The 16,537-nt window shown below is 37.8% G+C and overlaps 3 protein-coding genes across 3 annotated transcripts; 1 reads left to right on the forward strand and 2 right to left on the reverse strand.

Moving 5' to 3' along the window:
• The first annotated feature begins 1,262 nt into the window (after positions 1–1,262).
• On the forward strand, positions 1,263–4,563 carry LOC130713650 (uncharacterized). The gene is made up of 12 exons (XM_057563435.1): positions 1,263–1,525; positions 1,627–1,798; positions 1,891–2,229; positions 2,319–2,570; positions 2,708–2,805; positions 2,900–2,990; positions 3,101–3,187; positions 3,296–3,382; positions 3,465–3,602; positions 3,703–3,824; positions 3,950–4,022; positions 4,112–4,563. Exons 1-12 carry the CDS (start codon positions 1,467–1,469, stop codon positions 4,226–4,228), a joined length of 1,635 nt encoding a protein of 544 aa, XP_057419418.1. The 5' UTR covers positions 1,263–1,466; the 3' UTR covers positions 4,229–4,563.
• Positions 4,564–6,582: 2,019 nt separating this feature from the next.
• LOC130712411 (protein FAR1-RELATED SEQUENCE 5-like) lies at positions 6,583–9,325 on the reverse strand. Its single transcript, XM_057562246.1, has 3 exons — positions 9,278–9,325; positions 9,115–9,186; positions 6,583–9,012 (listed from the first exon to the last, which is right to left on the reverse strand). Exons 1-3 carry the CDS (start codon positions 9,323–9,325, stop codon positions 6,583–6,585), a joined length of 2,550 nt encoding a protein of 849 aa, XP_057418229.1.
• A 3,887-nt stretch (positions 9,326–13,212) lies between these two features.
• Positions 13,213–15,825, reverse strand: LOC130716291 (peptidyl-prolyl cis-trans isomerase Pin1). The gene is made up of 2 exons (XM_057566498.1): positions 15,450–15,825; positions 13,213–13,595 (listed from the first exon to the last, which is right to left on the reverse strand). Exons 1-2 carry the CDS (start codon positions 15,691–15,693, stop codon positions 13,471–13,473), a joined length of 369 nt encoding a protein of 122 aa, XP_057422481.1. The 5' UTR covers positions 15,694–15,825; the 3' UTR covers positions 13,213–13,470.
• Positions 15,826–16,537: the final 712 nt, after the last annotated feature.

Here is a 16,537-nt window from a genome sequence, read left to right on the forward strand (position 1 = left end):
CCTTATTTCAACTGCACACATAATTAACACTCAATGTTGTTATTTTATATTTACTCCCTTAATTAATTATCATCTCAAATATATCTGTTTTCCGGCATCTGATATCTTACAAATAACCATTGTTTGCTGGCTGCCCTAATTGACGTGGACTAAGGAACAAATTGGGAAAAAGTCTGTAGCAAACCTTAAGTAAGGAAAATCAACGTGTCAAGTTTAAATAAAACAGGTTTTATTCCGACAAAACGTTAAATGTTTATTTAGTGTTGGTTAATCTACACTATTAACTTAAGAAATTAAATGAAATTAACTTAGATCATTAATTAATTTGAGATAAATATTAAGTGATTGGATTTATCCGTGAGTTGAACAAGGAGGTGAGAGATAAATTGTCATATAACGACCCACCTAAGATACACAATATTGTGCTACACTCACATGAATTTCACAGGGCTAAAATAATGCTTGTTTGACAACAAGATCCGTTATTAAGTTTTTAACATTAATCATAGACTCCAACTTCAACTTCTAATAAGCAGTCATGTTGTTGTCACTAAAATGTTTATCTTATTTCAATTTTGATGTCATGCATTCCTTATAAGACTTGGTTCTAATGAATTTTCAAATGTTTAGACTGTGAGGTCTATATTGGATCATGAAATTAATATTTTTATCGTGCTCCATTCATGTACATGTTTGTAACATATAGTCGTTTTCATATCTATTCTACTTATTTACTAAAAAGAGTCTAACCTTAGTCAAATAAAATTACTCGTGCAATGCACGGGTAAAGAGCACTAGGTGTTTAATTGATTACAATAAGTCATCTAAACTAATTGATGAAATATTATAATTATGGACCTCTTGTGTTGACAGTAGTTAATTACATATGCCCTAAACAATGGACATCTGGCATGCCAACCTTACTTAAACTATAATGCGCGTCGTAGCTGATCACAATTAATTAAAAAGTAGACCTAAAACGAAAGAGTAATGATATATACACACCTCATTTTTAAAACACTTCATTTCCACTTCTTTTTGTTTCTATCTCTCTCCTCTTACCATCTATCACATCTCATACTTTCTCTCCCTTACTTTTTCTTTTCTTCCTATCTCTCTCATCATTCCACCTCTCACACCTCAAAAGAGAGGTGTGTGAGTAACATTACTCAAAACGAAATATTCCAGCCCAATTAATGCCAATAGGTTCGTGCATTGTGAAATGATGATTATTTTTCCATAACAAAGTCGAGTACCGTCCACCGCAGTCTGACAATCTCCAATTCTTCTCCTGTACCCAGTGAAATGATAATTATTTTCCAAAATGGCAGACATCGTAACGAGCACCTTATTTTGCTAATCTACTGAAAATTTCTAAGCCTAACCTAACCTCTCATTGTTTCTACCAGACCAAGACAAGATAAGTTCAAGTTAATTTTGCTCCATTGTTGAAATCACAAAATTAAATGGACAACCTTGCGACATCACAACTGGATAAGGACACCGTTAGTTATTTGACAAACAGGTAAGATACTCGATAATCATTCTCATAATTCTCTATATCCCACTAAACGATGGGTGAAGCTAGTTAGGGTGAACTTAAACCATTTTTTTATGTATTTCCAGGACAGACATGGTTGGCAACACCGTAGAGGAGGGTGTAATAAACCATGCATTATCTGAAGTGAAGACTATTTTAATGGATTTTTCTTCCAACCAAACCAAAAGGATGGAAATGCTAGATATTTCCGTTGACGGGATCTGTACCAATTTGGAGCATTTCTCACAAAAACTTAAGGTTAGTGTATGCATAACCCTTATGGGTTTAGTTTCTGAGGGTGAAATCTTATTATCAGACAGCCTAATGGCTCATTTAACATGTTATTGTAGACCACAATCGATCTCGTTGGCAAGCTGGACATGAAACTTCAGATTCTTGATGATGTATTGGTGAAACTGGATAATCTTGAGGAAGTCGTGAACAACTTGTGCTCCCACGAGGTTGTAAGGGGTGGTTTTAGTAGAGGCAGACGAGGTACGCCACCTCGTGGAAGAGGAAGAGGGGTTGCGGCAAGGCTTTCAAATTCGACATTTCGTGCTCACAACTCAGTCATCATGGCGCCAACAGAGGACGGGGAAGATAGTGAGTCAATGGGGTCTCCCTATCTGGGTCCTCAACAAAACAAGGCCCACACATTCAATGCTTCATGTCTGGGCAGTTTGGGGAAGGTATTGAAAGTTCCTTCCGCGTGGTGTTCTTTAACTGCATTGATAGACTTTACATGACGCCTTTGCACTAATTGTAAACATCATTTCAGGTTAATTCCCAGCATACCACTGGGAATTATTCGTTACAAAGTTCTCAGAACTCTCACGGATTAGTGAGGAGGTTTAGCTTGAAACCATCTCCCATGAAACGGCCCTTAAAGATGCAGAAGACTGATGCAGGACACTCACAAACATCCAACTTAAACTCAACCACGCGAGACAATACGCAAGCTATTCGTGGCGTTACCCTTAAGTCCCCACTGCCTGAAAGCAACATGTTACACGGGTTAACCATGCCAGCGGTATTTGTTGATATCTTTGTAAACTTTTGCCATGTGATACTTGAACATCCCATGTATATTGTTTAACAGAATTGTTATTAATGATTGCTTAATTATTGAATGACATTGGTCTTCATGTAATTTTTTGCTGTACATAGTACATCAAATGTAAGTTCAGACCAACAGTAGACATGGATCTAGGACCTGACAAAATTCGGCTATGCGCATATGTTTGGCACGTTGGTGATGACGAAAGGTATGCATTATATGCTACAATGACTTTGTTGATGATGTATGTCAATATAATTTAAACCTGTTTTCATTTGGAACTAATTGTTATTGGGTTTAAGTGCCAATGAGGTGTTGTTAAAGACAGAAGAACATGTAGCTACAAGAAAATCGTTTGATTGTTTTTGCCTTCCACAAAAGATAACACGTGAGGTATAAACACAACTACTTACAGACTCATTCAGAATATGTTAAGAGCATATAAGACGTTAGTATAGCCATGTTACATGATTACTAATGTGCATGAATGGTTGTTTGCGTAGATACTAGGATGGATGGCAGTTAAAGCTACATGGACACAGCAACATGGGGTTGATCAAACTTTGTGGTCGTTGCCTCCAACTTTTGCTGTAAGAATAAAACTTTGATGAGTTAATGAGTTAAGTTGTGTTTCTAATTATACAATCTTATACCGTAATTGCTTCCTTTTGTCAACGTATTAAACTGGTATATTACAGGATGATGTCAGCAATTCACTCACAATTGAAGAAATGAAGGCAAAATATGTCGCGAAGTGGATGTGGCCATTCCCAAACCTATCACATGTATGCAAAAACTGGATAATATAGTGCATATTACTTATACCTTTTGGATACACTATTAATGATTGTCCATCTCTGTGTGTAGATTTATGTACCCATTGAGGAAAAATCTGGCCATTGGTTTCTCATGGTTGTTTGTACTGAGGATAAGGTAATTTACCAGTTTGACTCAAACCTTGATGTGCACATGATGGAATCAAGGACTGACACAATGCAAAAACTGGTGAGTCACCTGTCTTAGACCAGCATTAATGATACATTCCAGAAATTTCTTCCACCATTGCTCTAATATTTCCTTTCTAACTGCATTTATTTTGCCTTAGTGTGAGGTTCTTTCGCAGATGATGACAACACCCGAGTTCCCAGATAATTATCTAAATGACATTTTTCGTCAAGACAATTGGGAGTTGTCAGAAGCTAGAGGGATTGCTAATCGTGGTCATAGGTGAGGTCCATGAAGCAATCTATTTATTATTCTCAGACTCACAATTTATTCACCATCTCATTAAGTATAAAACGTCATATTGATCAATTTGATATTAAAGATGCATTATTTCATGACTTGTATAGCAAAGACGCAGCAGCATGCGTTCTAGATTGGCTAGACATGGAGCATATGTTCAAGCCTAATGTTTCTGGCATGGTGAGCGAAGACTACATAAAGTTGCATATAATTTGTTGGTCTAAACAATTTATTTTCACTCATGTTTGTGTGCCTCATTTGAAATGCAGCAACATGAGCGACTAGTTAGAATGAGGGTGGCCATGGACTTGTTGACTGGTACCCACAACGAGGTGTGGCCTAGCCTGCAGAAGAAAGTGGAGGAATACTGGAGCACCGTTAAGTAGCGATACACAATTTGTGTTCGCTGCCCAAAACACTCTTGTGATCATTTTGTTTAGTGTAAACGAAAGGATACGTGCACTTGTTTATCCAATTTCTGCTGTTTGACTTTGTATTATGCGCAACATACCATCCCAACTATTGGATGAAATCAAATGTAGCGCCCCTACTCTTCTCTTCCAATTGATCACATCTGGGATCAACTTAACTGTACGCGTAGGGGTTCCTTATATGTTATATGTTCATATATATGTAATTTCGTACTTATCACACTGTCTCTACAACTATTGCTCTCTTAACTACCCTGTAATATTTACTCCTTTCAGCATTATCATTTCTTTTGTACAGTTTCATTGTTATTGATTATGAGTCTTCAAAATAACTTGCACTAAGCAAACACTATTAGCTTAGTGAATATAATAAAATCTCATTTCCATTTGAAAATAATTTTTCAATTGCTATTGGCAATGAGACTTCAAATGAGCTTTGGACATATCCAAAGCAAACTATGATTTTAAACAGAAACCTCAGCCACAAATGACCCTTAAATAACTTTGGATTAGTTCCTCATCCAGTTATTTCCCAGAAAGTTTCTTTTAGAAAGGTCATTCTGAGTTGTGACCCTTAAAGCTACCATATTTCATATTTTAACTTATATAAACTATAATGAATAATTCAAAAAGTTGTGATTATTGTGGGATGAAAATACAACCATCGTGTTAGTCAACAAAAGACCCACCCCTGGGAAACTATATAATTAAGGGCAAGGTGTGTTGCAACGACTATGAGGTATATGCATTTGGACCCAAATATCATAAGCTTGGGGAAGCATTGTAATTACAAAAGAAGCATGGCTAATTCACTGTACGGTGATTACAAAAAGTTAATTACTTAAGAGACCATACCATCCACCTGATCAAGATTGAACTCTCCTGTATGCTTCAAGCAATGTGGTTGCTTCACGGGTGTGCCTTCTGGCATTGAAAGTGAAACTCGCCAACTACGTCAATAATCGAATATGTGCACAATCACTTACTTCACTCCCAGCAGCAATTGATTCATCATCATCGTCTCGACCAAGTACATAGATTGCTTGGGGTACAACCTGGAAGTAAAGTATATTATCAATACTTGAAGTGGAAATTTTGTGCGACACTTTTGTCATCAGTCACAAACGTCTTCTTACAAAGACAAACTCTACATACAAGTATACTAACCTCAATCTTTCAAAATTTGCATCGAAGAGACTTTAGAACAGAAGGTTAGAATTTAAAGAGTCTAATACAATCTTCAATTAACTTGTGAATTATAATGGACCAAAGGATATTGAGCATATAAAATATGGCAAAAAGAACTTTTTACCTTCGCGTATTCTTAACAGCCAACAGATTTTTCTCACATTATTTAAGTCTTTAGATAGCAGACATTAACTTCAAAATCAAATGCAACTACTAAAGGGTACATACTAAAATAGCAAAGAATCACATTCTCTTTGATAAAATCAGTCAAAATGATATTGCATGCGGGGCATACACATAATACATAATAAAATCAGTTTGTTCTATATGAAGGAGAACAAAAGAAATTATATCCAAGACACTATGAAGGACAGGCACATAAATTATATTCATTGAGACAAAGGATGTGTACCTCTTGAAATCTAATGATGCTGGGATGCTTCAAGGACCTATGATGCAGCATTGCAAACGAATTGAGGTTTGCAATGCTGGGAAATCAAATCAACCAACAAATCATAACAGCTGTAGTGAGTAAGATTAAATTAGATGACAGAATAGGTGCTAGGTAATAGGATAAGAAAATGTTGAGACTGACTTAGACCTGCTACTATGGGTAGATGGGTAGATAATAGTACGAAATATATTCTTTCCCCTGCATAATACAACCTTTGAAAACTTTTATAAATGTCACTAATTAAATACCACGAGGTTAATTCAAGGTAGTACACAAACACACCACACACTCATTGCACAATACAACAATTGAAAACATACATATTAATACTAAAACAGAATACAGCCATTATACAATGAAAGTCACTCGAACATTGATGTATTGTTTATAAGGACTGGAATTCAACACCGTTATTGGCAGGTACACCAAACTAAAGATCCGATCACATTTCCAAATAGACAAAGCCTGAATCCTCCAGATCGAATGGTCACCATTGGTTGAAGACTAATTTTCCTAACATTGCCCCCCTGCATTCGCCACAATTTGACAACTGTTAGTAAAAGTCTTTATGATCTTTAAGTAATCATTCCTCACACAACTTATTGCAAAATTCAAACAACACTAATACTAAGTGAAGACAATGTAAACAGGGAATTTGTAAATTTGTCTAGGTAAGTGACATACATTCATCCTCATAGTAATCACCTTCGTAGTCACCATCTTCATCGCCTTCATCTTGACTAAACGTACTGTCATTTTCTCCAACCATTTCAAAGTTGTCGTCTCCATAGTCAATGTCTCTTAACAAAGGACACGTCAATCTGTTGTGCCCAGCAACTCTGCATGCAGTACATCTGATGGTACGCTTCGTAGTTAAACCAGACGCTGACGATGTTGCATGAACACGCTGCCGCCTAACAGGTCCAAAAGTATTAACCCCCCCAAGGACATTAGGATCGCTTTCAATGTTGTTGCCCTCATCTGTAACATTCATGCCTTTTAGTAACTGTTTTTCATGCGCAATTTTCTCTTTAACACTGTTGAAATCTTCAACAGTCTTACTAGCCATTGAGCACAATTCCCTGCATGACTCTACCAAACAAACATATCTAGCAATAACATCAGATTCCCAAAATATGGACCCTTCCATTGCTTCCCCATTATAACAATCTTTTGCACCTTTACTCCAGCGTTTAGATACTAGACAATTTGGCAACTCGCTAATGTGGAGAAATACAAGAACCCCCAAAATATGCTCACATGGCAGTCCATATGTCTCCATCTTTTCACATGAGCACTTGAAGTCAACTGTGGATGGATCATAGTAAACATTCCATGCCTTTGACTCCCTTCGATACTGTACAACTTGATACCGTTTGTGACCGACAGCACGTATCAATTCTGTGACAATCATCTCTGATGCAAGGCTAATAGTAGGGACAAACAAATTGAATACTTCCCTAGTGAGTATTCTTGCAGCTGACCTTTCAAGTCCTCTAAAATTGGTTTGCAAAGGAAGATCACCAAAACCAGACTTGAAATCAGCCTCTAATTCTTTGAAACGCATGTACGAAAGACATCGATGGAAGTGCTGAACAAAATCACTCAAGTTGTGCCTTGATCGGACAAACTTCAATAGTTGAGAGTGAAAACCCTCACACCTTGATGTTGTCCTAAAACCAGCAAAAAACTTCCCACGAAAGTAAGTGGCAGCCCACATTTCCCTTTTCTCGTACATTTCAATAATCCAAATATCATCCTCCAGACACAGTTCTGTCACCATTGCAGCCCACCTTCGCTTGAATTCACCAATACCATAGTCACTTAACATACATGTCCGGAACCTAGGCAAAAATTCAGGAATCGCAATCTTTTTATTTGCTATTTTAAGCAAATGCCATGCACATAGCCGATGATGAGCGTTCGGAAAGACTCTTCTAATAGCGTTGCGCATTGCCGTTGCACCATCGGTTATGACAGCACCCGGTAACTTGCCATTCATTGCTTCAGCAAACTGCTCTAATAACCAAACATAGGTTTGTTCACTTTCATTTTCCACAATTGCAGTAGCAAATACAATTGTTCTGTTGTGATGGTCGACACCCGAAAATATCACCACAGGTCGCCGATACTTGTTTTTTTTGTAAGTAGCATCAAAAGCAAGTACATCTCCAAACACTTTGTAATTGTATCGGCTGATCCCATCACACCAAAACAAATGTTCAACTCCGTGCTCGGCATCCTCCGTGTGCCGCTCAAACATTAGTTCATCATTCATACCCAACCATCTAAGATAATCCAGTGCGTTCCGCCCATCTGACATATGTGACCGCCTTTGCTTGGCAAGTTGATTTTGCATATTTTTCTGACCAAACCCCACATTCTCATAACCTCCAGACTGACTGGCAAATGAATTAAATATTTCTGGTGCACTTATACCCGACTTCATGAAACCATTCATTGACATAATGTCAGCATCATGCATTTTCCTATGCCCAGCCAAAAAACCACCATGCTGCTTCGGCAAAAGCTCATGGTTATGTCCATCTTCAAAACAAGTTACATACCATCGTTGTGAGGGAGGGTCAATGTGCACCCGGAATTTCGCTTCACATCCACATCTGAAATCAGCCTTAGCTCTTCTAAATCTCATTGCGTCAGAATTCCCTTTGTCTTCACGAAAACCTTGTCTATGGCACAAAAAAGTTTGCTGCACAGCTTCCCCTTTTGTATTTCTGCGTATGGTACCTCTACGGGCTGAAAACCCCATGATTCTTCCATACCAATGATAGAAATCATAAGCAAGTTCCACATTTGCAAAAAGGTACTTGCCTACATCCAAAGGGCCAACGCATCCGAAATCTAACTGCAAATAGTCTTCCTTACAGTTAATAGGTACAAGATGTGGTTCCGCTGACTCTTCAGTCCTTTGCTGAGACGCACCATTTCCAACACTATCACCATCGTTTTCATCTCTCTCTGAATCACCCTGGTTTGAAGTTTCATCAAAGGATTCCTCATCAACATAATTTTCATAAACTCCACCCTCATATTCACAAACTTCTTCTTCATTAGAAAGCCACATGTCGTTCAAGCCCTAAAAACAAACAAATATCAGATATATTACAAAACACATACATTGAATGTAAACTCAGAAGCAAAATGGGGATGAAAAAAGGTTGTCGCAGTATTATAGTACCAGGGGATTATCATTATCCTCTGTCATTGTTGTCAAATCTGCTTCCCCCTCTACTTGAATCTCTTCAACACCCTTAACAAATATAAATTTAACAAACATTACCATACAATACAAACAACACCTTACCAGTAAATAAACAAAACAGAGTATAGGAAACGAATACCTCAACACTGACACTAGTTGACAAACCTTCTTCCCTTTCATTCTCCATTTCGCCACGACCCCACACGACAAGGGAATCTCTTACAAAAAATTAACAAAGAATCGGAGACCTTATAACCCGGAACGGATCATCGACAGTAGATAAAATGAGAACACCTCCGGAGAAAAGAACGATTCACCGGACTCATCAGCACAAGATTGAAGAACACCCAGGTTATTGCCCTTTACAATCAGAGACAACACAATTACAGACCACCGCGACTTTCAATGCCAAACACATATCTGAATCTCCAGATGAAAGAATCAAGATCACAACTCACTCCCTTCTCTTCTCTGGTTTCGCCGATGGTGACACCAGTTAAACGGGATCCATCCGTGACCTTAACCCTAGGATTTTCCCGATGCCCTTTCGCCCTAATCCCTAATTACACCTCTTTCCCCTCTTTCCAATATTTTTTATGATTATCATATTATTTCTAATTTTATTACTGCCAAATATTAATTATTTTATTTTTGTACAGTTCCGGTTGGCAAACTGGGACAAGCAGGTCAACATCGGGGGGCATGGATGAACCCCCTTCTACAAGGGACACCATAGCGTTCACCTATTATTATTCTGAAATGGTTATCACTCACTGGTGATGGTTATGATGTCTCTCAAAATAAGAGGGGCACCGGTGTCTACCTATTTTTAGAGGTGAAATTACAAAATTTCTCTTAATGTATGCTTCAATTTTCAAAGATAAAAATATGGTTAAAAAAAATATTTTAATCATTTCAATGATTTAATCTCAACCATCAAATATTTTAATATTATATCTATACTCAAAATTGGCTTAAATAGCCGATGTATCATGGCCCTCTTATTTTGAGAGGCACCTTAGTGTTTGTCATCACTCATTACTAGTAAGTTCTCTATTTGCACTTGACCAATAAAAATAAAATTCAAAGCATGTTTTTTTTAGGCTTAATTCCACTTTGGGCTTCTGATCTTTCAAAAATGAGCGATCGGGGCCCCCCGTGTTTAAACCTAGCGGTCAGCCACCCCAACGTTTCAAAAACGTGCGTTCCAAGCCCTTCTGTTAAGTGTCGTTAGTTTGACCAAACGGAGCCATTTACGTGGCTTTTCTTTTTCATTTTAACATTATCTTTTTTTACCCAAAAATCCCCCCCCCCCACTTCTCTCTGAATCTCGACATCTCTCCCTCTCTCACTTTCTTCTCCATTTTTATCTGAAAACCCTAAAACCACACAACATCATCTTCTTCTTCATGGTCGCTGCCACTCCTCTTCGGCCAAGCCGCCACCACTGCAAGCTTCCTCACGCGAGCCCGCCGCTGGCCACACCACCATCACCGCGCCTCCTCCTCCTTCTTCTTCTTCCATGAGAGCCACCGCCGATCACACCATCACATCCTCGCGCGAACCTAAAGGGCAGCCGCCATGGCCACCACGTGGAAGCCATCACCACCATGAAACCCTAGGACCGCCGCCTTCAAAGTCCAATCTACGGCGAACTGCTCACGATCTCGACAAACCAACACCACCGTTGTGTTCCTCTTCTCGTCCGCAACAAAACCCACAAAGAAATTTCCGATTCCGACGACCTCCGTCGTGCGCCGCCGTCGGAGGCGATTTCCGGCGACTCGCCCTCTTCTCCTCTTCTTTTTCTCTTGCTAAATTAGGGTGAAATTAAGGTAAAAATTGGGGGGAAGCGTGTTTGTGAATTGGGGGGGAATTTTTGTGTGAAAAAGATAATGTTAAAATGAAAAGGAAAAGCTCCGATTTGGCTCCGTTTGATCAAACTAACGGCATTTAATAGAAGGGCTTGGAACGCACGTTTTTAAAACGTTAGGGTGGCTGACCGCTAGGTTTAAACACGGGGGGCCCCGATCGCTCATTTTTGAAAGATCAGAGGCCCAAAGTGGAATTAAGCCTTTTTTTTACTTAGTCCGGGGCCAAAGGACAAAACAACAAGGAAACAAGTTCCTCAAATACCAAGTACTACAAGAGTCAAATATGAAAGGAACCAAACAAAAGGAAGGCAATACATCATAAACTCTCAACTAAGAAACTAAGGATAACTCATTCTTAGCAAAATTATTCGTCATTGAATTCGCTTCCCCTATATATATGTGCTTCCGGTGAATATTAGGATTCTTGTCAATCAGAGTGACAATCTCCCTAACCATATATAGGAGCACATGAGCTGAAATTTTGACACCCCTTATTAAGGAACTGAATAGCCAATTTCAAGTAGGGATGACAATTGATAGGGTCTGGATAGGGTATTATAGTATATATCACTATACCCATGTTTTAAAAAATTACACGTACATGTCTTCATACCGCGTGGGTAACAACTAGAATATCTCGTCTATTCCCTCTGAATACATATATACTATACCCATATCTAATACTCGCTATTTAGTTAACCAAAATAAAACTCACTATTTTTATCATTAAAAAGTAATGGTCCGTAAGACTCCATATTTTGCAGTTCTAGTCAACCTTGAGTGATCAATTTTCCCTGCTATTGAGCTCTATTCCTCCGTATATTACCCAACTTTTTTCTAGACTGCCCTCACAAGTTTTCGGCCTAGCAAGTATTTTATTTTCTTTTCCTTTTTACCCTTTTATTGTTTTCTTTGTTTCTTTTTCTTCTTTTTTGAACTGGATCATGAGGCCTTGAACTGTAGGGGTGCACATGGGTTGGGTTGGATGGATTTTAGTCAAAATAAAATCCGAACCGATCAAAATTGGCTGGGTTGGGTTGGGTTGGATTTCACGAATTTCTTCTTCGGACCCGATCCGAACCAACCCGACGAAGTTTGGATTGGGTTGAATGGATTTATTGGGTCACTATATTAAAATAATAATATATCTGAAATATTAAAAAATCTTGTAAAAATTATTATAAATTCAGAAAAAGTTATAAAAAGTACTAAATGTGATATAATACTAAATAGCATGAAAAAGACACAAAAGTTATAGAAATAATACCACACAAATGACATATAGCCAAATATCATGAAAATATAAAATTTCATTACCAAATGACATGAAACAATCTAATATAAATAGTATCTAAAAAGTGAAAAACAACACTAAATGTCATGTCATGACACTTAGAACTTAGATGTCTCCAACATTCCAAATAACTATATATAAACATGTAACAAATAACTACGAACAAATACTCTAAGTTCAAATATGACAAATAACTACAAATACTTAAGTCTCAAAGTTTCAAAAAGTCATCACTCTGACACTAGCACTCCAAGTATGAGTAAAATTATAAAAATTATTATTATATGTTTGGATTCTGGGTTGGGTTGGATGGATTTGAACTGAATTCGAAATCCGATCCGAACTTGGTTGAGTTGTAGTAAAATCCATCCGACTAACCCGATTGCCCGATCCAACCCGCATTTTTTCTATTGGATCGGATTGGGTTGGGCGGGTTCATTGGATTTACCCGACCCATGTTCACCCCTATTGAACTGTATCATGAGGCCTATTCGTTGACTTTGTGTTCCCCCCTTGTATCTTCACGTTGAGTCTGCATCATGTCATGTAAATATGTTGTAGCATTGCCAATCTTTATAGAATTGGAAGCATTGTTATAGAATTGCATTTCTTAACACCAAGTCACCAAGTCGCCGGACTGGAATACATAGCTCTAGGTCAAACCTTATTGCCTGTTGTGTCGACCTCTTCACGACAAGGAACATTAAAAGATACTGATTCAATTTTAGTCAACACATAATAGCCAGATTCATTTTCAGTTGCTATATAGTTATAAATAAATAAATAAATAAAAAGTTAAATTAAGATGAGTGGGGAAAGGTGCAACTACAAATCCATCAATTTGCTTTTCAAGCTAGAGGATCCAAATCTTTGTTTTATAAGAACTATTTATGCTGTAAAACCATATTTAAACTGCCTAACAATGAAATTAGCGATAGGCTCATGCCAAAGACAAATAGAGTACAATCCCAAGGAATGTCTTCCAGAATTACAAGCATACAACTAAGTTTATAATTGTGGCAAAAACAATATATCATCCAAAAACATGGCTCTGCCATGTCTAAATCATCATTTTATCAACAAATTCTGAGCTGAATAAGAGACGAGGGAATCTTCTACAAATGTTACTAATCTCCCCAAAAGGAGATTTGCTTCTTAAAATGATTATTTGGTTCTCTTAATAATGTGGACGCCACTGTCAGTATCCACAATTTCACTAATATCTCCAACTTTAAGAGCAAAAGTTGCTTCTTCAAAAGGCTTCTGCATCTGGCCACGACCAAAAGGACCTACACCCAAGAAACACACTTTCAGTGTAACTGGTAAATTATGTTTAACTTACAGGAGCGGAATTTAGGGATATAATTCACTTCAGATATGCATACACTTCTACCATCATAACAAGATAAGCATCATTAAGCAGATTGAAACATCAGTTCTATTGATTGGCACATGTGACAAAGCAGTTTAAAACACATTTTAGCAATATTTTATTCACCTGCCGCTAGCTAAAGCTAACTACCATGAGACCACAGTAAATATCAAGAAGCCAAACAAATACACCATCACTACATCAGATCGAAACCCATTTATACAAACTTGAAAGAAAGCTTCTTGTATGAATAGCATCCTTCAGTTCTTCCAATTATAATAAAGGTGAGTTTGGGTAATCAGCATAATTAACCGCTGATATATGCGCTTAACGCATAAATAATTAATCATAAGTTACTTACATAAGCTCTCTCATACATTTGTATAAGCACTAATACTATATGATAAGCTCAAATGAACTCTTCCAAACGATACATTGACATAAAATATGTGTTATTCAGATAACCTTTTTATTCAAGAGTGAAACAGGAAGAATGATAGGAAATGCAAAATTTAAATTTTAAGGGCTCAACATGGGTTTTGTCCTTATGAAATTAACAAATTTTGATTTTAATCCTTATCTAGTTTTTTTCTGTTTAATGCTTAAAACTGCAAAAATGATATATTTTTTAGTTTTTGGTAACGAACTAAAAGCACAATGGTAAACCTAGACCATGATCAAGATGGATTCTTATAATTGTTCTGGTCCCTTCCCCCTGGTTCTTTCTTTCACACCCTGCATGAGGGCATAGCCATTCTGCCACTTACTCCTTGAGTTTGCTGTTTTTACTTTGGGTCTAGGCCCCATGTAATAACAAAACAACAATGTATTTGTTAAAAGCAGGGACTGCCAATGAATAAAATTTGAATAAGGATTAAAATGACAAAAATACTATTATTTCCAGGATAAAAAAAAATATTTGACCCGAATTTTAATTACGTTAGAAAATTATTAACAAAAGCTCAAGGGATACTCGAGTTAACACACTTCCTCTCACCCGTTTTTGAAGATAATAATCAAACCAATCTACCATGACAAACTGGTAAAAGTCACATTGACTTCATCCCCATTCAGAAGAGAGATCTAATATAGGTGATATGTATTCAATACATTAGGAGTGATATGGAGGGATTTCATATAAAAAACGAAAGAAACACAAACATAATGTCTCAGTGAAGATGTGAATAAAAATTAAAAAGTGAGCTTTAATCATGTAATATAGGGAGTTCCTATGAAGCCACCACAGTTAAAACATTAACGAGGAGAATATCATTGAAAGTTATAGTGTTAAATTTGATGCACTGTTAAACCATAAACAAGCGTTACATCTGCAGCTAAATTAATATTCTTATACAATCTCAATGATGGACATATTCTTCTAACACTATTTAAACTAGAGCTAGTGAATGCAAAGGCACAGTAATAATCAGGGTCCATAGTTCTTGTTCTGTTTAGTTACACTAAGCAGATCCTGCCTACAGCAAGAGTCCTTATCATGATTTTGGTCACCAAAATCACCTAATTAGCTTAGATTCTCATAAATACTCACAATCAACAACAATAATTCAATAACTACTAACTAACTCACTGGATTTCCCCATGGTTCAAACTATTGTTACAAAATCCAGTTCAACAACACTACAATCGAACTCTAAGAAGTGTTAACTACAAAACAATTCATGAAATGAATGAAAAATTTCAAATATAAACATCAAATATTACGAAGAAAAATGCAATAAACTAAAAAATCAAGAGTTTCATGAGTACAGACCAAGATCGCCGCCGCGCTTGGCAGAGCTGCAATCGGAGATGCGAGAGGCGACATCTTCGAAGTTAGCCTTGCCGGAAAGGATGTCCTCACGGAGGGTACTGAGCTGAGCGACGGCGCTTTCTCTGGTGGTGTTCTTGATGACACGGCCTTCTGGATCCTTCCATGAGGCTTTCCTTCTAGAACCTTGGTGCTTTATCAGTATGTGTGAAGCCCTAACCTCACCGCTGGAAGACGACGACGACATCTTCGATTTCTTCTTCTTACGGTTGTTATCTTTCTCCGCTCGATCCGCCGCCGAGATCGACGCTTTCTTCCTCTTCTGATCGGAATCTATCTTCGCCGTCGCGGTCACCTGTGGGAGAGAAAAGGCTCTGTTTGTAGAGCATCGTATAGTATTTATATAAAGTGGTTTAGGAAGGGCACTGATGCTTCTGCAAATCTGGAACGTTCGTTTGAAATGAATCCTGCGGTTCAGATTCAACATGGCGGATCCTGTGTTGTTGATGTACCATATTTCGCCACGTGTCTCTTAATCCTGCTTCATAACATTCAAAAAAATGAAAAATTACTATGATATTTTTTTGTGTGAAAATGAAATACAAAATAATGCTACAAAAGACCAAAACAACACCTCTTGTCATATCGAAAAATGAGAGAGAGTGGTAGAGAGCGAAGTCGAGAGAGAGCGGGAGGGTGGGTGGAGGTGAGGAGGGGGCGTTCTCGTGTGCCACTGAGAGTGCACTCAAGGGTGTCTCATCAAACAGCACAGGTGGACTCGAGGCAGAAGTCATGGGAGGTGGCAAGAGGGAGATTAACATCTTTCTTTTTCTGTCACTTCCCAGAGCACTTTGGGGAAAAGGAGATGTGGGGGGTTTTCCAGAGATATGAGAAGGTTTGGGAGGTGTTTATTCCTAACAGGAGGGATCGAGGTGGAAGGCGTTTTGGCTTTGTTCGCTTCCTAGACATTCATGATCCAAATGATCTAGAGCGATCTCTAGGGCACATCCTGATTGGGAATATGAAGATCCAGATCAACCGACCTAAATATCCTCAGAAGGGTTCTAATGGTGCACCAGGGCGACGTGCTG

This window comes from Lotus japonicus, chromosome 4, assembly GCF_012489685.1.
Source record: "Lotus japonicus ecotype B-129 chromosome 4, LjGifu_v1.2".
Lineage (NCBI taxonomy): Eukaryota > Viridiplantae > Streptophyta > Magnoliopsida > Fabales > Fabaceae > Lotus > Lotus japonicus.